Here is a 24,104-nt window from a genome sequence, read left to right as displayed (position 1 = left end):
TACCTGCATTGACCCCACTGGAGTTTGCAATAGAAATTGGAAGGTTTCTTATTAGCACAAGACAGCCAACTACATGCATTACTTCTGATGCATGTTTGTGTACACACTTGCCCAATTCACCCATAACTTTAGACCTGTGCCAGCCAGTCGCATGATGCCAGGCATGCCCTTAGACCTGCAAGTTGGTTCGTGCACTTCACTCGGCTGGCTGACCTCCACTGACACAGTGGGTCCCAGTCTATCACAAGGAGCATAACTCCTGGCATAGACAGTTTTAACTCAGCACTGTGTATTACCATCATTTACATTGCCAAGGCAAGACCAGGAAACTCTCAGTAATGGCCAGGGATCTGGAGCAACCAGTCTCCACTATTTTCTGGCACATTTTCCAGTCTGCAGTCACAGTTAAGAGTCGGTAACTGCTCAGTGATCCCAGGGTATTTCTGTGTCATTATTCCGTCATCATAGTTATTTGGAAGGCTTTTATATTTTCCACATCAGCATTATTTGCAAAGGAAAAATATGGAATTTTCATTATACCTAAGGGGGAAACGATCAGGAAAAAAGTTATAATATCATCCTCCCTTCAAACATACAGATGCCTCCATAACCAGGTTAAAATAATAGCATATGTTCTGTTGCTGAAACTGACCTCTACATCACCTTTTCACATTGCAGTTTCAACAATGACTTCCACAAGGTTCCTCCAGTAATTTAGTTGGGCAACCCACAGTGATTAGATTCAATTACCTTTGTTTTTCAGTTCTTAACAGTGTCTTGAAAGAAAATTTAAAAATTCCTGTCGCTATCATGGTTGTCTGTTTTTACAAAATGATTGTGTAGAATCGGAGAATTGCTTTAGTCGGCTTAATTGATCTTTTCAGTGGGGCTTGTAACTAAATGGTTAAAGGGAAAATTGTGCAATTCCCATTCGAACCATAAAAGTATTTTAGTCATTTGGTAGAGAACTTGAGTATCTCTGGAATAAAAAAAAGAGACATACTGTTGAAGCTTTTCATCCTGCACTCATCAGGACAGATGCCAGACTACCAAAATTCTGAGGGAGCTAACTCTGATTGGTCGAGCATTGCCATGGCGAATTCACCAGGGGAATATCTCCCAGGCTGTTCTTTAATTCAAAAAAGGCACAATGTCTGGACATATTCTTTCTGCAGGGGAGGGGCGTGTCCTTTATGCATCTGGGGCACACCCAGAAGATAGAATAGAAGAATTCTTATAGAATCCCTCCAGAGCAGAAGGAGGCCATTCAGCCCATCGAGCCTGCTCCGACAACAATCCCACCCAGGCCCTATTCCCATAACCCCACATATTTACCCTGCTAATGCCCCAAAACTAGGGTCAATTTAGCATGGCCAATCAACCTAACCCGCACATCTTTGGAGTGTGGAAGGAAACCCATGTAGACATGAGGAGAATGTGCAGACTCCGCACAGACAGTAACCCATTGCATATGTGAGCCACATTGTAAACCCAACTGATAATCTTAAATCAGTTGTTGGCGTAATTATTAACACACTTGGAATTATTCAGCAAGTGCTGTCCAATCACAGAATCACATCTAATGTTAGTGATTATGGGCAGCATTATCCAGCCCCGCTGTAGCATGTTTTCCATCGGCGGAGGCAGCTTGCCATTGGTCACCGGCAAGAACTTCCGGTCCTGCCAAAGTTTTGCACCGTTTTGTTTTGCATGGGTCACCCACCCTGCCGCTGTGAACCCACCGGGGGTGGGTCACCTTCAGCGGGACCGGAAGATCTCACTCGTGGGGAGGGCCAGAAAATTCCACCCAATATTCTGCAAAAAAGATTTTGCAATGTTCTGTAAAAGCACCGAGATGAATCATTCACTGTACATGGGTCACTGCACCACATTCTCAGAGGAGGAAGAAATAGACTTGACTCATTCAGATCCAATATTCCTCCCCACCCATTGCTGGTATTTAGCTGAATTAATCAGATAGCAGGATTAACAATAGAGAAATATTTTGGATAACTGAGATCAAAGTATCTCACATGATGGTTAGCAGAAGCCGGTATCAAAATTGTGGAGCAAATGGTTCCCATGTTAGGCACTGGCTAAATCAAGATTATCATCTGAGATTAATTGCACATGTCTGTTTGGGATGTTGTCATTCTCTGTAATGTGTTGCAATGGTTGCGGAAGGAAAGCATGGTGTGCATTCACAGGGTGAGTCTGATATGGAGAAACTAATTTTTTTTGTTTATTTTTCTTTATTATTGTCACAAGTAGGCTTACATTAACACTGCAATGAAGTTACTGTGAAAATCCCCTAGTCGCCACACTTCAGCGCCTGTTCGGGTACACTGAGGGAGAATTTAGCATGGCCAATGCACCTAACCAGCATGTCTTTCGGACTGTGGGAGGAAACCGGAGCACCTGGAGGAAACCCACACGGACACGGGGAGAACGTGCAGACAGTGACCCAAGCCAGGAATTGAACCCTGATCCCTGGTGCTGTGAGGCAGCAGTGCTAACCACTGTGCCACCGTGCCTAATAACCTAGAGCTTTAGGCTTTTGTGCTTCTTTTGGCAAATAGGGGCAAGTAATTCCTGCATTAAATTTGCATTTGCACTGCCATTACATTTTAGACAATTGGCAGTAATTGCCAAATGAAAGATATGGAGGCTAGGATGAAGCGCAACCAAACAGAAGCAGAGTCTGCATGGTAACAGATATCTCATTAACATCCTCTTCTTTCTCTAGTGCTTTTCCAAAGGTCTTTTGAAAACTTTTTGAAGGCTAGACTGTCTAACCATGAAAAATAAGAGGTGCATTCTCCATCTTTCTGAGTGTCTTTATCATAGAATGTTTCTGAAAACCTACTGGAAAATTTGTTTCACTTTTAATGCAATTGCTAGATGGGAATTTAAATCATAGCAGTCAACCTTGAAGAAGGTTCTTCTGGTAAATTTCACCTTATTGCTACCCAGTTAGTCCAGGTAAATGGTAGCATTGACGTTGTCTCTCTTCTCCAAATTGCTAGTTCCCAGTTCGTTTAGCTAAAACAAAAGCAAAATACTGCACACGCTGGAAACCTGACATAAAAGTCATTGACCTGAAACACTGGGCTGGATTTTCTGGCCCCCGCTGAGAGGCCATGTGAAATACGAGGGGTGGCTAACCCTTACCTTCTCGCCCAACTCCACGTTGTCCCGGCTAATATATGTAGGATGGGCAAAAGCGACAGACTGGCTGCCATTGTGAATAAATAATTAAGGGTCAACTGAGCTTGCTGCTCAAGCCACAACACGGTTGGTGTGGGCGGGCAGGCAGCCCGATATTTTAAACACATTGTTAAAATGACTGGAAGGAAGGAGGGGCTTACTGTCTTCAGGGGAGGGGCATGTCCTTTATATATCTGGGGCACACCCAGAAGATAGAATAGAAGAATCCTTATAGAATCCCTACAGAGTAGAAGGAGGCCATTCAGCCCATCGAGCCTGTTCCGACAACAATCCCACCCAGGCCCTATTCCCATAACCCCACATATTTACCCTGCTAATCCCCCAAAACTAGGGTCAATTTAGCATGGCCAATCAACCTAACCCGCACATCTTTGGAGTGTGGAAGGAAACCCATGTAGACATGAGGAGAATGTGCAGACTCCACACAGACAGTAACTCAAGCTGGCAATCGAACCTGGGTCCCTGGCACCTCTTGAGAGGGTAAACATTTTTAAAGTTTATTTATTCGTATCACAAGTCAGATTACATTAACGGTGCAATGAAGTTACTGTGAAAATCCCCCAGTTGCCACACTCCAGCGCCTGTTCAGGTACACTGAGGGAGAATTTAGCAGGGGCAATGCACCTAGCCAGCACGTCTTTCAGACTGTGGGAGGAAACTGGAGCGCCCGGAGGAAACCCACGCAGACACGGGGAGAACGTGTAGACGCTGCACAGACAGTGACCCATGCCGGGAATCGAACCCGGTTCCCCTGGCGCTGCGAGGCAGCAGTGCTAACCACTGAGCCACCGTGCCGCCCGGGGAGCACAGTCCCTTCTGTCCTCCCTGTCTGTACTACAACACCAGCAGTCCCACCAGCCTTGTCCACCTAATGTGCCCAACATCTCTGACTTACCCGAGGCTGGGATCCATTGGCGCCTTCCCCCTGGGCATCCTGGCAGCTCCCGCTAATGAGTTCTGGCACTCCTGGGACTGCAAGAGGTGCCGGTTAATCTAATTGCCCAGCGGCTCCTGAGGGTGGGACTTCCTCACAGTGAGGGGACGGGAGTCCCACACTTTCCTTGTTGTAGCTGCCTAACGGTAGCATAGCAGACTTTTCTTTTCTGTTGATTGGTTTTCGACCAACTTTTAAATCAGAAGGGTTTGGGGACGAGTATGTACCACCACTCTCCAACCCCTTCCACACCCCTCCCAGTAAAACTCCAGTCCATGCGTCGGTGCAGACTCGATGGGCCAAAGGACGTCTTCTGCACTGTCGGATTTTGTGATTCATTAACTCAGTTTGTTTCTCTGCAGTTGCTGCCTGACCTGTAACAACTGCAGAGGGGCGACACGGTGGCACAATGGTTAGCACCTCTGCCTCACAGTGCCAGGGAGCTGGGTTCGATTCCCGGCTTGGGTCACTGTCTGCGTGGAGTTTGCAGGTTCTCCCCGTATCTGCGTGGGTTTCCTCCGGGTGCTCCGGTTACCTCCCACAGTCTAAAAGACGTGCTGGTTAGATGCAATGACCCAAACAGGCGGCGCAGTGTGGTGAATTTCACAGTAACTTCATTGCAGTGTAATATAAGCCTTACTTGTGACTAATAAATAAAACTTAACTGAATATTTTCTGCTTTTATTTTGGTTTGTTTGGCTGTTTGGGAAAGTTGTGACGAGGGAGGAATATATTCTGATTAAAATTTGCAGCCTCTGGCGACAGATTTGCAATCGATATGGACAAGGGCCCTGGTAACAGATCAAAGGCAGTCAAGCCCTCAGGCATGGAACCTTCTATGCTGTGGGACCTGAAATAATATGGAGAAGTTTACACTGCACAGTGGTCTGAAAATCAAAATGGGAATTATCAGCAAATTACATGTGAACAATTTCAGAAATACATAGTTGTCCAGGAATCCATTTCAGTCGAGGTTGCACACGTTGAATGTTGCTGCTTCATGGCACCAACAGTGTGCTTTTCTGGGAAGTGGATTTTATAATTACTGAATACAACATTCTTTATAGGAGATGACAAATTTGATCATTTCTGCATCACATAAATCAGATTAACAATCAAATGGTTAAAATAAACTGATTTAAGCTATTTAGATGATGTTAACAGGTCCCAAACGATGGAGATTTATCAACATATGTTTCCCATCCAACAGAGTTACTGTTCGCACCAGCAAGTGTTTTTGCACTAATTTACAGACTTGAGAAGATATTGTTACCTTTGAGGAACACCAGAATGTGATAGATCAGGTGGCACAGTGGTTAGCACTGCTGCCTCACAATGCCAGAGACCTGGGTTCAATTCCGGGTTTGGGTCACTCTCTGCACGTTCTCCCCACGTCTGTGTGGGTTTCCTCCATAAGAAGTCTAACAACACCAGGTTCCGAAAGCTTGTGTGGCTTTTGCTACCAAATAAACCTGTTGGACTTTAACCTGGTGTTGTTGGACTTCTGACTGGGTTTCCTCCCACAGTCTGAATGACGTGCTGGTTAGGTGAATTGGCTAAATTCTCCCTCAGTGTATCCAAACAGGTGCCGGAGTGCGGCGACTAGGGGATTTTCACAGTAACTTCATTGCAGTGTTAATGTAAGCCTATTTGTGACACTAATAAATAAACTTTCCTTTGTCCAAACTTTATATGGCTCTTGTTTACTGTAAGGACACAACTCCCGTAGTTAGTGAAAGTGGGAAAAGGTCATTGCTTCATGGAAATTAAGTGATAGCAGAAACGTCAGGACTTGTTTAAGGCTGAGGAGATGCAGACTTGATGTTTCCATTGACACCGTGTTTATGGATGACTGCCAAAATTTTGCTCATATTTCAATCTTTTCAGTGGCTGCAAGAAAGCATTTTAAAGTTGAACTTACAAAGGTGAGCAGGTCCTTTCACCGTGATTTTCACATGGCGACTCCCAAATGGCACTGCAATAACCACGTCTTCCACTGCAGGGTCACAGAAACAAAAGTCAGTTGGGCTAGTGTGTGGACTAGCGTTTATTAATCTGTCACACCGCACACTGCTAAAAGCCCTGGATATTCATACGACATTTCATTTGGTCATGAGCTGTCAAGAGTGTCAAAAGGTGTTGCTGCACAAGACACTACGTTGAATCTGATTCTGACTCCCAACTAGAACTTGAGGGATCAATCTTGAGCCGGAACTTGGTCGTGGCTTCACTCGACAGCTTAAATACCTCCTGAATCTAAACATCTGACAGCATGATTTGCAATAACTCATTAACAATGAACGATTTGCCTAATAGTTAAGAGACAAAAAGAACCAAAAGAGAGATGGCATCATGCGTATGATTTATACTTTTTAAGAGCTGGTTTCCATAAGATGTAGGAGAAGAATTAGACCATTCGGCCCATCGAGGCAGGATGGCACAGTGGTTGGCTCTGCTGCCTCACAGCGCCAGGGACCCAGGTTCGATTCCCGGCTTGGGTCACTGTCTGTGTGGAGTTTGCACATTCTCCCCGTGTCTGCGTGGGTTTCCTCCGGTTTCCTCCTACAGTCCAAAGATGTGCAGGTTAGGTGGATTGGCCATGCTAAATTGCCCCTTAGTGCCAGGGGGGCTAGCTAGGGTAAATGCATGGGGCTATGGAGATAGGACCTGGGTGGGATTGTGGTCGGTGCAGACTCGATGGGCCGAATGGCCTCCTTCTGCACAGTAGGATTCTATGATTGAGTCTGCTCCGCCATTCAATCGTGGCTGATATGATTCTCATTCAGCATGTTTGTGGTACAAACTGCTTGTGAGGCTCCCAGTTCAATTTTTAATTTTAATTTTTAGACAGGATTGTTGAATGCTTCACTTACCGGGTAGGATGGCAAAGTTTTCATTACAAATAATCTTGTACGCTTCAGATTGTAATATGTGGCAAGTATTATTGGATTTTGATAAAATCCAAAACTCTGGTAACTGCATTACCCTCATTACCCATCTGCTGAAATTTTGACCTTTTGGAGAAAAAATTAGTTTTGTTGCCCACAGTCTTGACCATGGGGAAAAAAAGTTGCCACATTCCTGCTGCTTCTGCTAGTTATTACCTTTGACATTAAGTGCTGAGGTTGCCATTTCTGTTTTCACTCATCATAGCACTTAGCAAGGCTGAGATTGTGCCAAATTCCATACCGGGAGCTTGGAGGTACATGGCACGTTTTTTTTTAATGGCAATAAAGTTATGTTTACATTACATCTTGAAAGTAACTTTGAAAGCTTTAGGGAATTAAATTTCCAAAATAAACGTCTGAATGTGTTAGATGTTTCAAAAACGCCGTTTTTTCTGTGCGATTAAAAGAATATTTAAAAAATGAATCAAATTTCAATGTCGGTTCAGGTACACAAGTTATAAATCATTATATAGGTGTCACTTAAACAGAACACAACATACAGTCATCTTAGCTATTTGCTAGCAGTAATATAACACTAGCCACAGAGCCAATTAACGCAGAAGCGTAATAAAATTACACTGTAAATTTAGAACAGCTTGAATATCATTCTCAGGTTGGCTTTTTTGGAACCGATGCTTCCTTACTGTTGATTGCCTTCTCATGGCTGTTTGAACAGCAGGCAGTCTCGCATTTGTACAACTTGCCACCTCATACACAGAATGCAAAGGATTGACACAACTATAACAGATGGACAGAATTGGACTTGCAATCTATTGACCATTACATTAGACATTGTGTGTGGATAAAAATGAATCTGCCTGCATTATTACAAACACCAGGTAGCTTTTAACAATAAGGATCTTATTAATCATCTGGACAGACCCAGAAGTCAGAAAATCTATTGCAGTGTTGTGGCGGGATGGCTTCAGGCTGAATTTCAGACTGATGTGGCACAAAGGGTACTTTTAGTGACCTTAAGAATGAATAATGTTGACGTTTTGCAAGACTTAAAACAATTCCAAGTCTTCCATGTCCTCGATTGCTTTCATCTCAGCTTCAACTCATGGCCCATATGTCCACCTACACAATCAAACTGATTGGAACATTATGTGGCTCTGGCAGTCACTGCTTACTGTCTTTATTTTTAGGCTACTTTTTAAAAATAAAGTCTCCAGTCACATCAGATTTGGCTGGGAAATCATGCCGCAGGATGAGAGATACAAACACTTTCTTATTGCAAGATTACTCTCTCCCCCCCACTCTTTCACGTTAGCGGAGGCACAAAGCAGTTTTAAAATCTTTTAAAGAGTCGTACGGATTCGAAACATTAACTCCTTCTTTCTCTCTCTACAGATGCTGCCAGGCTTGGGTTTATCCAGCATTTTCTGTTTTTAAGGCAACAAATTTCTCGTCCTGCCCACCATGGGAATCAGAGCGGGCGAGACAGAAAATTTGGCAGAACGTGTAAAGATCGATTGAGCTCCGGCAGGAATTTCCAGTCTTGGGGACGCGCGGCAGGGAAATCATAGAAATATAGAAACTAGAAGCAAGAGTGGGCCATTCGGCCCTTCTAACCTGCTCCGCCCTTTAATTTGATCATGGCTGATCATCAAATTCAATATCCTTCCCCCCATAAACCTTGATCTCTTTCACACCACGAGCTATATCTAATTTCTTCCCAAAATCACACGTTTTGGCCTCAACTACATTCCGTGGTAGTGAATTCCACACTTTCACCATCCTTTGGGTGAAGAAATTTCTCCTCACCTCAGTCCTAAAAGGTTTATTCCTTATCCTCAATCCCTAGTTCTGGACTTCCCCACCATTGGGAACATTCTTTTTGAATCTACTCTGTCTAACCCTGTTAGAATTTATAAGTTTCTATGTGATCCCCTTTCACTCTTCTAAACTCCAGTGAATATAATCCTAACCGACTTAGTCTCTCCTCATATGATAGACCTGCCATCCCAGGAATCAGCCTGGTAAATCTATGCTGTACTCCCTCTATAGCAAGGATATCCTTCCTCAGATAAGGACACCAAAACTCCTGGTGTGGCCTCACAATTGCAGCAAAACATCCCTATCCTCAAAACCTCTTGCTATGAATGCCATTTGCCTTCTTTACTGCCTGCTGTACCTATGCGCTTACTTTCAGTGACTGATGCCCTATTTCTTTTAAAGATGGATTTCAGAGCAACATATTAAGTGTTTGTACTTACTTTTCCGCAACACTATTTCAATACTTAGAACTAATCAATTTTGCATCATTTAAATTTTTTTATTTTCAGTTTCTAATATCCATTCTTTTTCCCTCATTAAGCCTCTCATCTGTTGCTAGATTCCAGATGGAATTCTGCATTTGCTTCATGTTCACACATGCGCTTTGTATCAGGGGGTCTTGGACAGCGCTCAGAAGCAGGCCCCTTGACTTTCATTGCCCTTTGCTCGCAAACCAGGCATCAAGGAGTAAATCGATCAAGGATCGAGGGGAATGTGTGGAATTCACTACCACGGAATGTAGCTGAGGCCAAAACGTGTGATTTTGGGAAGAAATGAGATATAGTTCTTGGTGTGAAAGAGATCAAGGCTTATGGGGGGAAGGATATTGAATTGGATGATCAGCCATGATCAAAATGAAGGGCGGAGCTGGTTAGAAGGGCTGAATGGCCCACTCTTGCTTCTGTTTTGTGGCCTTAAAAACAGAAAATGCTGGATAAACTCAGCAGGCCTGGCAGCATCTGTGGAGAGAGAAAGAAGGAGTTAATGTTTCGAATCCGTACGACTCTTTAAAAGAGTACCCCTCCTGCTGCTAACTCGGCCTAGAACAGAGATCGAACTTGAGGACTACCCAGTTTGGACTGTCCAGCCATTCAACATGCAAACCTATTGGAAAATCAATTTGCTTCCATAAGTGTAACCCATTTCCAGAGGTTCGATCGAGGATATGACAAAGGAAAAATCAACCTTATAATTTTATCACATCAGTCTTTGGTGAGGCAGTAAAAGCAGCTGAGGTAATGGGTATTACATTTAAAGCTCGCTGCGTGTTTTTTTCTGTAACAAGTAACCTTATTTAGGATTTGCACTAAATTGAGATAGTTATATCGACTTTAGAATCAGATTGTGGTGCAGGGTTAATTTGTTTCATGGAATCATTAAGGAATTAATTCAGAAAGAGAGGAATCTTGTGGCACCTTTACAATGTTATCCCTGGTTCCACACAACAGTGAGCGTAGAGATAGGAGGAGTGAGGTTTCAGAGTCTGGGTTATGAAGGTAGGATCGAGGGGAAATTGGAACCATATCGGGCAATGGATTGCACCTTAAAGTGGCTGGAATCAAAGTCTTTGTGGACTGGTTTGCTTGTGGGTGGGTTTGACTTTGGCAGAAGGGGAATCGAAAGCAGGATTATAGAAAAAGTAAGGTAAGGGCTGGGGAGTCAGAGGAGCCACATGAACAGACTGGGAATGGAGGGATACAAAAGAATGGTCTAGTTTGGACCAGGGAGCGGCACGGGCTTGGAGGGCCGAAGGGCCTGTTCCTGAGCTGTATTGTTCTTTGTTCTTTGAAACAGAAATGTAGTGAGGTCTAAATTAGGTTCACAATGCACGTATGTGACTTTTAGGAGCATGGTAAATAAGGTTGGTGAGCAGCAGGTAGTCATGGGGAAAATGTGGCAAAAGCCTTCGGCCTTGTCCATGACTGGGATTTTCCGGTGCCGCTGCAGTGAATGGAGTTTTGGAAAAGTGCCAAATTCTCCGTTCATGCTGGCAGTGGGGCGGGAACGAACAGGATCCCGCCCATGGTGTTGTGTTGAGAACAGAGACGAGGCCAAAATAAAAAGTCATGTCTGGATAGTAAATATTCCTGGGCACAAGGGCCTGGATCTTCGCAAAGCTGGGAGGGCTCTGCGTAGTGGCCAAAGTAGCGGCAGATTCCATAATCCGGAAGTTCCACCTCCGGAACTGGTACCTGCCACTTTTTTGCAGGGGGGGGGGGGGGGGAAGAATTCACGGTGAAATTCACATAGCCACATCATTGGGGCTGTGGCACATTTAAAACGACATCTATCTTCCATCAGAAGCTATTTTGGTGACCCAAGTTTCTGAAAGATGCTTCATGAGCTTTACGAAAGGCTAAAACCTACTAGAGTTATTTGGTAGAGGTCATGATTCCTTTGGGAGAGGTCAGTTGCCCTTTGAAAAGGCCAGGCATCCTTTGGGAAAGGTTAGGTACCTTTTGGAGAAGTCCGGTGCCTTTTGGCAGAGGTCAGGCGCCCATTTTGGATCATCACCAATAGACAAGAATGTGCATAAAAGTGGTTAAGGTCTGTGGAACTATCAACCTATCAAGTATTTAAATCCCCTGCCCTTTAAAACGGGCTTTATCAATGGGTGTTTTATTTAAATATAGTGAAACCATAATAGAACTTTATTTTATTTAATCTTACCATGGCTGCTGATGTCTGCCCATGGTGGATACTGGGTGCATTTAAATGGAGGATGTTAGGGCAAATGGTGGTGGATGAGGGTGTGGGTTGGCATGAGCTGACACTACGTTGGCATAGTGGTTCTAAAGGGTCATGGAGATGATTGGGGAGGTCATGGGTTGTCATGGTGGGTATGAAGGGCCATTGGGTGGGCAGTGGCATAGGTTGGCATATGAGGAACCATGGGGGAGGTAGAGGGGCACAGGTTGGAATAGGGGATATAAGGAGCCAAGGGGCTGGCTTGGGAGCCTGAATTGACATGAATGGAGCACAGGCACTGTGTGGGGAAGTGGTGTTAGAGATGAGGACCAGGGGGCTGTTTTTTGTTGTATTGTTATCAACACAACTGTGATCAAGTCCCAGAGCACTGAGGCCTTTTAAACAGCCCACCGCCCTTGTGGCTTCCTGCGCACTGTTTCCGGTGATGTTGGGCCTGACCCATTAGTACCCACCCCCAGAACACAAATGCGGCGGTGGGTCGGGGCAGTCTCTGCCGACTTGGGTTTGTGGAGTCAGGAATTTCTCGACTCCATTTACCTGACATTGGAATGAAAATTTGGAGTGAAAAATCACTCAAGGGCAGGACTTTATGTTGCCGAGAGGAAGGAGGTTGTCTTTTGGGATTCAAAGGTAAGTCCTGGAATTTTGTTAGGCAGGAATTGGGAAAAGGGCTGGGGGAGGGGAAATGAGGGCTTCAGAAACTGGGTGCAGGGGGGACATGGGGGTGGGGAACTACCCCTCCAACGGGCACAGGGGGTCTTGAAAAAGAAGTAGCCTCCCTGCTTCCTACATGCTTTGCTGGGCATCTTAAATAGAGAAAAATTACATCGTGCGACTGTGCAGAGGGACCTGGGGGTCCTTGTGCACGAATCGCAAAAACTCAGTCTGCAGGTGATCAAGAAGGCGAATGGAATGTTGGCCTTTATCGCGAGGGGGATAGAATATAAAAGCAGGGAGGTCTTGCTGCAACTGTACAAGGCACTGGTGAGGCCGCAACTGGAGTACTGTGTGCAGTTTTGGTCCCCTTATTTGCGAAAGGATATATTGGCCTTGGAGGGAGTGCAGAGAAGGTTCACCAGGTTGATACCGGAGATGAGGGGTGGAGCTTATGAGGAGAGATTAAACAGATTGGGTCTGTACTCGTTGGAGTTTAGAAGGATGAGGGGTGATCTTATAGAGACATATAAGATAATGAAGGGGCTGGATAGGGTAGAGGTGGAGAGATTCTTTCCACTTAGAAGGGAAACCAGAACTAGAGGGCACAGCCTCAAAATAAGGGGGGGCCGGTTCAGAACAGAGTTGAGGGGGAACTTCTTCTCTCAGAGGGTAGTGAATCTCTGGAATTCTCTACCCATTGAAGTGGTGGAGGCTTCCTCGTTGAATATGTTTAAATCACGGGTAGATAGTTTTCTGATCGATAAGGGAATTAGGGGATATGGGGAGCAGGCGGGTAAGTGGAACTGATTCGCTTCAGATCAGCCATGATCTTGTTGAATGGCGGGGCAGGCTCGAAGGGCTAGATGGCCTACTCCTGCTCCTATTTCTTATGTTCTTATGTTCTTATCTTCCCACCTTCCCCAGCCACACATATCATCGTAGCAGAGGCAGAATGCAGTTCCTTAAGTGGCCTAAGGGCCTCAAGGCCTATGTGCAGGTAGACACACTGCCTGATGCCTTACCCACACCCCCAAGGTATGGGGATAGCTGGAAGGTTGAAGGCTAGCCACCCGCTTTATGTACCACATCCCCCTGCCCAACTTGGAAATACCCTGGCTAGGGGGATGCAAAAACTTGTCAGTTTATCTGTATCTAGTTGGCTCACCGGAGGCTGCATGACTAATACTTGAGCTGTCTGTTAGCTTTGTCTTCTTTCTCTGTTGCCGACTCTCCTGGTTTCCTGTCCAGCTGGCTCTTTATTAGATCAAGAATAAAGGGACGGCAGGGTGGCAGAGTGGTTAGCATTGCTTCCTCACAGCGCCAGGGACCAAGGTTCAATTCCGGTCTTGGGTTACTGTCTAAGTGAATATTCTCCCCGTGTTGGCATGGGTTTCCTCCCACAATCCAAAGTTTTGTGGACTACGTGAATTGGCCATGGTAAATTGCCCCTTAGTGTCCCCAGATGTGTAGGTGAGTTAGCCATGGTAAATGTGTGGGGTTATGGGCAGGGAAGAGGGGCAGGGTAAGATACTCTGCCAGAGAGTTGGTACAGACTCGATGGGCTGACTGGCCTCCTTCTGCACTGTAGGGATTCTATGATTGATCAGTAGTGAGCACCTGTAACAGTGGTGGGTCTGGGGACTGCGTGTAGCCCACCTGGGGTCGGAGTGCAGCCCATGAGACATTTTGTCGACTGTTCCCCATGTGCGATGTTATCACATTCTGCTGCTTTCCATCTGTGTAATTTTTTCCTGTTTGCTCTGACTGAAGTGATTCACATGTAAAACAAGGGTGAGTGAAGTGAGGTGTGTGCTAATTGCTCACAACATTGACTGTGAGAGCTGTGCGCTCCTGCTGTGTCCAAAGTGTAAATACTTCTTTTGTTTTTAACCATTGGTGAGAGTTCTATTAATGTACAAATGAATAAGCATTTTCCATAACTCATTATGAAATATTTGGCGTGTATTAAATGTATTTAATCTTATCCATGGGGCCATGGTTAGTGAACAAGCCCGATTTCAGTTCTTGCGGCCCATTAAGATAAAGTGGGTGGGGGCTTTCATGTGGCCCGCTCACTAACCTAGACTGCCCATCACTGAACCTGGCTGTTACTGGAATCATAGAATCCCCACAGTGCAGGAGGAGCCCATTTGGCCCATCAAGGCTGCACTGACAACAATTCCACCCTATCCCCATAACCCATATTTACCCTGCTAATCCCCCTGACACTAAGGGGCAATTTAGCTAGCCAATCAACGTAACCAACATATCTTTGGACTGTGGGAGGAAATGGGAGCATCGGAAGGAAACCCACACAGACACAGGGAGAATGTGCAGACTCCACACAGAGAGTGACCTAAGCCGGGAGTCGAACCCGGGTCCCTGGCACTGTGAGGCAGCCGTGTTAACCACTGTGCCACCATGCTGCTGTTGGAGGAGCTTAAGAGAAGTCTCACGTAACATACAAGCGGAGAAAGTAGCAACGGCATTATCTCCTTTCGAAGTAGATCTCGTGTTCTGTGCTAACTGAGGTTGCGGGATAAATGTTTTATTAAAAGGCAGGTGACTTAAAAAAGAGTCAAATAATATAAAATGGTAGACGCACATTTTTCAGGCGACACGTGTGATTTGGACTGTCCTCGTACAAGTCTGCATGTTGAACCGCTGCCCGCACAAACTCCACAGTTGTCTTCCTTGGCTTTACTCCCAAGTTGCCGATCACAGCCCACCACCTGCCAACAACAACATCACAGTCAGGAGAAGGCTGGAGCCCACAGCACACGCTCAGGTTTCAGGAATTCTGTTTATTTTTACGTTCCCCTTTACATTCTGAAGCTGGCCTCATTCTGTCACAGCGCGGCTCATTTTATTTGACTCTTAATTTGTTTGGAATGCCCAAAGTATGGTTTAATTTCTGGAGAATTTCACAGTGTTACATTTTTAAAAAAAGTCAAAGAATCTGTATCAAGTATGTGAAATGAATTCTGCTGCTGTGTGGATCTTCACCTCACTCTAAGATTACACACATTTACGGGTGGCCCAATCACTTGTAATTTGTAAGTCAGTTGTGATAAATGTGGATTTCAGCCCGCCTCCAGGAACCGAGCTCATAATCTGGTCTGACATTCCAGTGCAATACTGAGGGAGTGCTGCATTGCCAGAGGTGCCATTATTTGGAGCCATTTGTCTGATGAGGTATTGATCGGAGGCCCCCTTCTGCTTATTTAGGTGGACGCGAAAGATCCCACAGCTCGAGTCAAACTCGCAGGGAGTTTCCCCAGCATCCTTGTCTGCATTCCTCCCTCAACCAAAAACAGATGAACCAGTTATTGGTCTGTGACTTAGCTTTGTACAAATTGGCTGCAGCGTTCGTGGGTAGAACAATTCCATTTCTCAAAGTAATTCACCTGACGTGAAACACTCTGCGGGTCTGCTGAAGTGTCATGTAAATAGAAGCCTGTCCTTTCGGAATTATCCGGATTTAACAAAACAATAGAAAGCTTTAAAGTCTGGTACATTGGAGTAAAACACCAAGCGTTAAGCTTCAAGTGACTTTAAGAGACATTACAGTCTAAGCATCCAGTGTGTTTGTGTGAAAATCCTTTGATGGAACCTCTAATTCATTTTCTTTTCTCAAAACAATGGAGCAAATAATTTAATACAAACATATCGGGTGCACATACCGTGACATCGCACAGTGCAATTTCCAGTTGGAGGTGTTAAGTGATAAGTACAACAGCACTGCTCAGGGTAATTTACGAGCTATAAAAACATGGTTAATGTTGCTGCTAAGACTAACAAAAAAGGGGGAGAAAATGAGATGGCAACTAGAGCATGCCGTTCCAGCTCAGGACTTTGACAGACCTTACTCCTTGTGTAAACAGAGATTCCAAAAAGTGACTGTGCCGCTTACTGCAACCTGCACCCTTTAAACAGTACTGGACTGGAGCTAGTACGACCGTAGGACGAGAATACAAAAGCAGGGATGTGCTGCTGAGGCTTTAAGGCTCGGGTCAGAGCACATTTGGAATATTGAGAGCAATTCTGGGCCCCTTATCTATGGAAGGATGTGCTGGCCTTGGAGAGGGTCCAGAGGAGCTTCACGAGAATGACCCCGGGTATGAAAAGCTTGACACATGAGGAGCGTTTGAGAATTGTGGGTCTGCACTCGATGGAGTTTAGAAAGATGAGGGGGGGGGGGGGGGATCTCATTGAAACTTACAGAATACTGAAAGGCCTAGATAGAGTGGACGTGGGGAAGTTGTTTCCATTAGTGGGAGAGATTGGGATCCGAGGCACAGTCTCAGAGTAAAGGAATGACGCTTTAGAACGGAGATGAGGAAAAATTTATTCAGTGAGAGGGTGGTGAATCTGTGGAATTCATTGCCACAGAAGGCTTTGGAGGCCAGGTCATTGAGTGCATTTAAGATGGAGATAGATAGGTTTTTGATTGGTAAGGGGAGCAAAGGTTATGGGGAAAAGGCAGGAGAATGGGGTCGAGAAACATACCAGCCATGATTGAATGATGGAGCAGACTCAATGGGCTGAATGGCCTAATTCTGCTCCTATGTCTTATGACGCCAGTGGCAAACCTGAACCTAAACTGAAAATTGGGGCAGGATTGAAGATGTCAGCTTGTGCATGAAATGTTAAACCGATTCTCCGTCTGCCTGTCCAAAAAGCCCGAGGCATTACTTACAGGGATTCTCCCCATGCCTTGCTCAAAAATTCAACTATTCTCTTATTTACAGTTGGTGGGATCTTTCTGTACTCAGATTGGTTGCCATCTTTAGCTCCATAACCGCACTGGATGCCTTTTCAAGATTACTAATTGGTCTTTAACCTCTTTAAGAGGCTCTGATTAGATTTATTCATAATGAAACAGATTTTTAGAAGCAAAAGAACAAGGCAACATATTGTACCGAACAACAGATATATGGAAGCTGAGAATGAGTCAGTCAAGGTTGCGGAGTTGAGTGATGCCCTGGGTCGCAATGATAGGTCACAACCTTCCACGTGTGTTAATTTATCTTTTTCACATCTCAGGCAAGATTCTCCGGCTTGCCAGCCACGTGTTTCCCGCCAGCGGGAGGTGGCACATTGTTTGCTAGCGGTAGGATTCTCTGGTCCCGCTGCTGTCAATGGGAATTCCCATTGGCGTAACCTCACCCCGGCAGGAAACCCGCAGGCGAGGGGTGCGCTGCCGGCAAGAACAGAGAATTCTGGTGCTCAAGTTTTGTGTAGTTGCATTTAATAAAAGTATTACTGGTTACAGCTTTTAATTCTTGTTGAATTGGAACAGTTTTTTTTCCGTCCTGAGAAACATGTGTTGCAAACATCACCAATAATAATTTTAGGCTAATAAGTCTGTCAACATTTCCTAATAGTTACAGTACCTCTCCAGTGATGTATGTATCAGCCTTGCAAAACTGGAGCCTGCACAACACTGGGGGGAAATAATAGCTGCTGGCAGCACCAATGGAGCATATTAAAAAGGATTAACCTATATCCATAGTATCCGTTGGGAGGCAACACAATAATCCTGACCTGATGTTAATTTTGGGGAATAATGTGCTGCAATTTTGTATAGCACTGACTAGAATCAACAGTGGTCACCGTTGTCCTACTGTTCCTGAGCAGAGAGACATACAGGAGGATTCTAAATTGTCCCATCTGTTAAAATGCTTCTTGGACCTGAAACTATTTCCACCCCCCGCCCCGCACCCGCCCGCCTGCCCCAAACACCCCCAAAGACTGGGTTGTAGCATTTGTAGTCTTTACATAATAAGGTTTTCCTTGCTTGAAAAACAGCTGCAGAATTCAAACTAACCATCAAAATTCAAAGAACTAAGAAAAGTACAGCATAGGAACAGGCCCTTCGGCCCTCCAGGCCCATGCTGCCCGAACTAAACTAAAAAAATCTGCCCTTACTCGGTACATAACCCTCTATTCCCTCCCTATTCATGAACCCACCCAGATGCCTCTGAAATGTTGCTAATGTACCTGCTTCCACCACCTCCTCTGGCAGCGCGTTCCAGGCACCCACCACTCTCTGCGTGAAAAACCTCCCCCACACATCTGTAACTTGTATATGGTGCAGCTAAATATCCAAATACATTAAACAAAGGGTAAACATGCAATGTGAAAGAATAATCTGATAATATTTTGGTTGTAGTTTTCTCAAAGGCTGAGGTACATATCCAAATCCCACCCTCAATACCCACCAGAGAAAAATACTATTTATCTTACCTAAAAAATGGCAACATGACATTTATGTTCAATGTTTATAATGCCCTCTTTAGTACTCATTCACATCCTCTCCTATACTTCAGAGGCACTCAAGAGCTCTTTACAACACAGCTGAACATAGAAATCACCTTTTCATTAACTGCTACTGCATCTCTCATTGCAATGCTCACATAAATCAGAGGAGGGGCAGTTTTGGGAGGACAGGAAGTTATAAATACAGTTTAAGTGGTTGTGACTTTGAGACTAGAAGGCATAAGTACCCTGCATTCCTGAAAAGACTAGTGAGCCCATTGAATGGAACTAGAATGCCGATCTCTTGGATTGGCGGGTCAATTAAAAAGCAGGAGACAAGTGGCATGGTGGCACAGTGGTTAGCACTGCTGCCTCACAGCGCCAGGGACCCGGGTTCGATTCCCAGCTTGGGTTGCTGTCAGTGCGGAGTCTGCACATTCTCCCCGTGTCTGTGTGGGTTTCCTGCAGGTGCTCCAGTGTCCTCCCACAGTCCGAAAGGCATGCTGGTTAGGTGCTAAATTCTCCCTCAGTGTACCCAAACAAGCACCAGAGTGTGGCGACAAGGGGATTTTCACAGTGAATTCATTGCAGTGTTAATGTCAGCCTACATAAGTAAACCTAAACAAGTGCTGCAAATTTGCCACTTTTGTTCTATTTGCTGGGAGGAATCACAGGGGTGGGGTGTAGTGTTGCAATAAATTTATCCAGCTGCAAAAATACATCCTGTAGATTGTACATGCTGCCGATTTTATCTACTGCAGCCAGAGTGCACTTTAGGTGGAGTGGTGAATATTAAGCACAGCGGCAGGAGCACCGATTAAGAAGAACCTCTTCATAATAAACGGTGTAGAGATACCCAAGTGTTTCTGAGTTGCATTCAGCCAGGCGACTGGTGAGTACTCCATCAAATGGATGATCTTCTGGGTAGAGATAGGGCATTCGTCACAAAGTATTCGGCATATGCCCTGCTCTTGTAGCTATTGAAATGACTCGTCCAGTTAAGCTTCTGGTGAGTACTTAGTGACATATTCATGGGGGAGGACTTGGTAATGACGCCTCTGTTGAAGCTGAGGAGATAGCTTGGCTTTATCTTGATGGAGATACCATTACCTGCCAGTCACATGGTGGAAGTATTATCTGCATGCTCAGCACAAGTCTGAAGTTGTCCTGGTTTCCACCACATGACAAACATAGGTGATTTCAAAAGAATTGTGAATGGAGTTGAACACTGATCTCACAGGTAAATGATACCATTCCCTTATGATGTAGGGTCATTATTGGAAGCAGTAAGAAGTCTCACCGCACCAGGTTAAAGTCCAACAGGTTTATTTGGAATCACGAGCTTTCGGAGCACTGCTCCTTCATCACGTGAGACTCACTTGATGAAGGAACAGCGCTTCGAAAGCTCGTGATTCCAAATAAACCTGTTGGACTTTAACCTGGTGTTGTGAGACTTCTTATTATGCCCACCCCAGTCCAACGCTGGCATCTCCACATCATTATTGGAAGAGCTGAGAATGAATGAGCCCAGGTTGCTTAGTTGAGGAACTCCTGCAGTGATGGACTGTGCTGCAATGTTTAGCCACTAACAAACACAGCCACACCCATCTTCCTTCTCGGTAAGGTATGGTGTAACTGCAAATGCTGGTGGATTTTTCCTTTGAACTCCATTGACCTCAGCTATGTAAGGCTTCTGTGAGTTCATGCTCACTCCAGAGCCTTGTGCACATAACCCAGACTGACACTTCGGTGCAGCATTTAGGATGCGTTATACAGGGGATAAGAGATCAAAACTCCATCTTGTCCTCTCAGATGGACATAACAGGAATTGAGAAAAGATCCTCTGTTTTGCCTCTCAACCAACACCTAAATCCTGCGCTCTGCTTATTTATTTACTTGCTGCTTGTGGGGTCTTGCTGTGTGCAAATTAACTGCCACATTTCCTACAGTACTGGTCAATATACTTCACAGTAAGAAGTCTCACAACACCAGGTTAAAGTCCAACAGGTTTATTTGGTAGCAAATACCATAAGCTTTCGGAGCTTGCTGCTCCTTCGTCAGATGGAGTGGATATCTGTTCTCCAACAGTGCACAGACACAGAAATCAAGTTACAGAATACTAATTAGAATGCAAATCTCTACAGCCAGCCAGGTCTTAAAGGTACCGACAATGTGGATGGAGGGAGCATTCAACACAGGTTAAAGAGATGTGTATTGTCTCCAGACAGAACAGCTAGTGAGATTCTGCAAGATCAGGGGGAAAGCTGTGGGGGTTACTGATAATGTGACATAAATCCAACATCCCGGTTTAGGCCGTCCTCATGTGTGCGGAACTTGGCTATCAGTTTCTGCTCAGCGACTCTGCGCTGTCGTGTGTCGTGAAGGCCGCCTTGGAGAACGCTTACCTGAAGATCCAAGGCTGAATGCCCGTGACTGCTGAAGTGCTCCCCCACAGGAAGAGAACAGTCTTGCCTGGTGATTATCGAGCGGTGTTCGTTCATCCGTTGTCGTAGCGTCTGCGTGGTTTCCCCAATGTACCATGCCTCAGGGCATCCTTTCCTGCAGCGTATCAGGTAGACAACGTTGGCCGAGTTGCAAGAGTAGGTACCGTGTACCTGGTGGATGGTGTTCTCACGTGAGATGATGGCATCCGTGTCGATGATCCGGCACGTCTTGCAGAGGTTGCTGTGGCAGGGCTGTGTGGTGTCGTGGTCACTGTTCTCCTGAAGGCTGGGTAGTTTGCTGTGGACAATGGTCTGTTTGAGGTTGTGCGGTTGTTTGAAGGCAAGAAGTGGGGGTGGCCTTGGCGAGATGTTCGTCCTCATCAATGACATGTTGAAGGCTCCGGAGGAGATGCCGTAGCTTCTCCGCTCCGGGGAAGTACTGGACGACGAAGGGTACTCTGTCCACCGTGTCCCGTGTTTGTCTTCTGAGGAGGTCGGTGCAGTTTTTCGCTGTGGTGCGTCGGAACTGTTGATCGATGAGTTGAGCGCCATATCCTGTTCTTATGAGGGCATCTTTCAGCGTCTGGAGGTGTCTGTTGCGATCCTCCCCATCCGAGCAGATCCTGTGTATTCGGAGGGCGGACAGATATCCACTCCATCTGACAAAGGGGCAGCGCTCCGAAAGCTTATGGTATTTGCGACCAAATAAACCTGTTGGACTTTAACCTGGTGTTGTGAGACTTCTTACTGTGCTTACCCCAGTCCAACGCCGGCATCTCCACATCAATATACTTCAACCATACTTCATTCAATGTAAGCTCTGGAGCACATAAGGGAGGTGATGGTGGCATCGTGGTATTGTCACTGGGCTAGTAATCCGGCGACCAGGTTAATGCTCTGGGGACGTGGGATCGAATCCTACCATGGCAGATGGTGAAATTTAAATTCAATGAAAATCTGGAATTAAAAGTTCAATGATGATCATGAAACCATCTGGTTCACTCACGTCCTTTAGGGAAGGAAATCTGCCACCCTTACCTGGTCTGGCCTACATGTGACTCCAGACCCACAGCAATGCACAGCAACTCTTAAATGGCCTCAGTCACTCAGTTCAAGGGCAATAAATGCTGGCCCAGCCAGTAGTGCCCACATCCCATGAATATTTTTTAAACATCACTTAATGTGAGCACTGTCTTTGGATCGAGGATAACTGCTCTCATTTCTCTGCTGTCTGGTTGGTGAGGTATTTAGTTGAATAATTCGACTAAACCAGACCCAGTAAGCAGGTTACTGTTCAATAAATGTCTGTTGATAATGATTCAACCCCTCATACACATTTCACCATTTAACTGGCTAATTTGTACCAGAACCTCACTAAATTTGTTCTGTATTCTTTATTCAACAAAAATCCATCAATCTCTGAACATTTTCGTTGACCCAGCATCCACAGCCTTTTGGGGGCATGGAGTTTCAGATTTCCACTATCCTCGTTGACTTCACTTCTAAATGACCTTGTCTAATTTTAAAATTATGCTTTCTCGTTCTAAATTCTCCCACTGGAGGAAATAGTTGCTGTGTGTCCACTTATTTATCATTTGAAACAACTCGATTAGATCACTCCCCTAAACTCAAGAGAACACAAGCCTGGGTTTATGCGACCCCTTTAAGTCCTAGCATAATTCTGGCAAATCGGCTTGGTAACCCCAACAAGGCCAATATATCCTTCCAGTGGTTGGGTGCCCAAGCCCTGAAAGCAGTACTCCAGATGGAGTCTGACCAAGGCTGTATACAACTGAAGCATTACTTCCTCAGCTTTGACCTGTGCACGATACAGCCCATTAACTCCATTCATCATTCCGGGATGTAACAGAACCTCGTGAATTACTACAGCTCATAGTACAAAATGGCACCTGTCAGGACTGAGATGTAGTGAAAATGGAATTTGGTAACCCCAAGAAAGTATTAAGATCAAATCCAAACAAAAGAGCTATAAAATTCACTGCATGAAGAGGAACATTCATTTTAGTTTAAGAAAGCTAGATTAAATTTTACCATGCAGAAACTTATGAACAAATGGGGGTCGGTGGGGGGGCGCCATTTAAACAATTCCCTACTGAGCAGAAGCAGGCCATTTGACCCATTGAGTCTGCATTGACTCTCCAAGAGAACTTCTTTCCCAGACCCTATCCCCGCAACCCCATATTTTTACCCCATTAAAGATTTTAAAGTTTATTAATTGGTGTCACAAGTAAGCTTACATTAACACTGCATTGAAGTTATTGTGAAAATCCCCTGGTTGCCACATTCCGCGCCTGTTCGGGTGCATTGAGGGAGAATTTAGCATGGTCAATGCACCTAACCGGCACGTCTTTCAGACTGTGGGAGAAAACCGGAGCAACCGGAGGAAACCTACGCAGAAACAGGGAGAACGTGCAGACTCCGCACAGACAGTGACCCAAGCTGGGAATCGAATCCAGGTCCCTGGTGCTGTGAAGCAACTGTGCTAACCACTGTGCCAAATCCCTCCAACCTACACATCCTGGGACACTAAAGGACAATTTAGCCTGGCCAATCAACCTATAATGCACATCTTTGAACTGTGGGAGGAAACCCACGCAGAATCATCTGTCTCTTTTTAAAAAAAGTCAGTGGCCTAAATCTTGATCCACCCCAACCAGTTGGGAAAGCTTTAATCCTGGGATCAACGAGGATTCATTTGAAAATGCGATGACTCCAAATGGGAGTTAAACTAAGCCTGCTGGATTTCAATGTTAGTCAGTTAAGCGAAGCTTCTAATTACTGTGTTATTGTTACGTGTATTTAAAATAAATTGAACGGTTTATCCGCCAAAATAATGGAGACAGAAATTTGATAATTCGTACAACACACACAATATAATTTCCAAACTCAATCTTTCAATATGCTGGAGGACACCGGCAATTAAGGAAACCTGAAGCGTGGATCAGAAGTGAGCTTTAAACATGAGCATTAACTTACAGGGAGTTGCAAAGTAAATATTATTTAGGGATTTAAGATATCCCTTAAGTCACTTTCTTGGAGGAGAAACGTACTCACCAATCTTCTCCTCCCAAGTAAGTTATTGCCTCAGGTTTTAAATCATGTCAGTGACCCTTTAATTGCGGT

The 24,104-nt window shown here is 45.1% G+C and overlaps 1 protein-coding gene across 1 annotated transcript in view; it reads right to left on the bottom strand.

The window, feature by feature from the left end:
• The window catches only part of adamtsl3 (ADAMTS-like 3), a 605,457-nt gene that overhangs the window by 243,884 nt on the left and 337,469 nt on the right, over positions 1-24,104 (bottom strand). The window contains exons 7-8 of the mRNA XM_078241545.1: positions 14,861-14,987; positions 6,084-6,158 (exon numbers count right to left, since the gene is read on the bottom strand). Coding sequence (XP_078097671.1) covers positions 6,084-6,158; positions 14,861-14,987 — 202 coding nt within the window. The remainder of the gene's footprint in view (positions 1-6,083; positions 6,159-14,860; positions 14,988-24,104) is intronic.

Source organism: Mustelus asterias, chromosome 24 (assembly GCF_964213995.1).
Source record: "Mustelus asterias chromosome 24, sMusAst1.hap1.1, whole genome shotgun sequence".
NCBI classification, from domain to species: Eukaryota; Metazoa; Chordata; class Chondrichthyes; order Carcharhiniformes; family Triakidae; genus Mustelus; species Mustelus asterias.
This window is presented reverse-complemented; position numbering and strand designations above follow the sequence as displayed.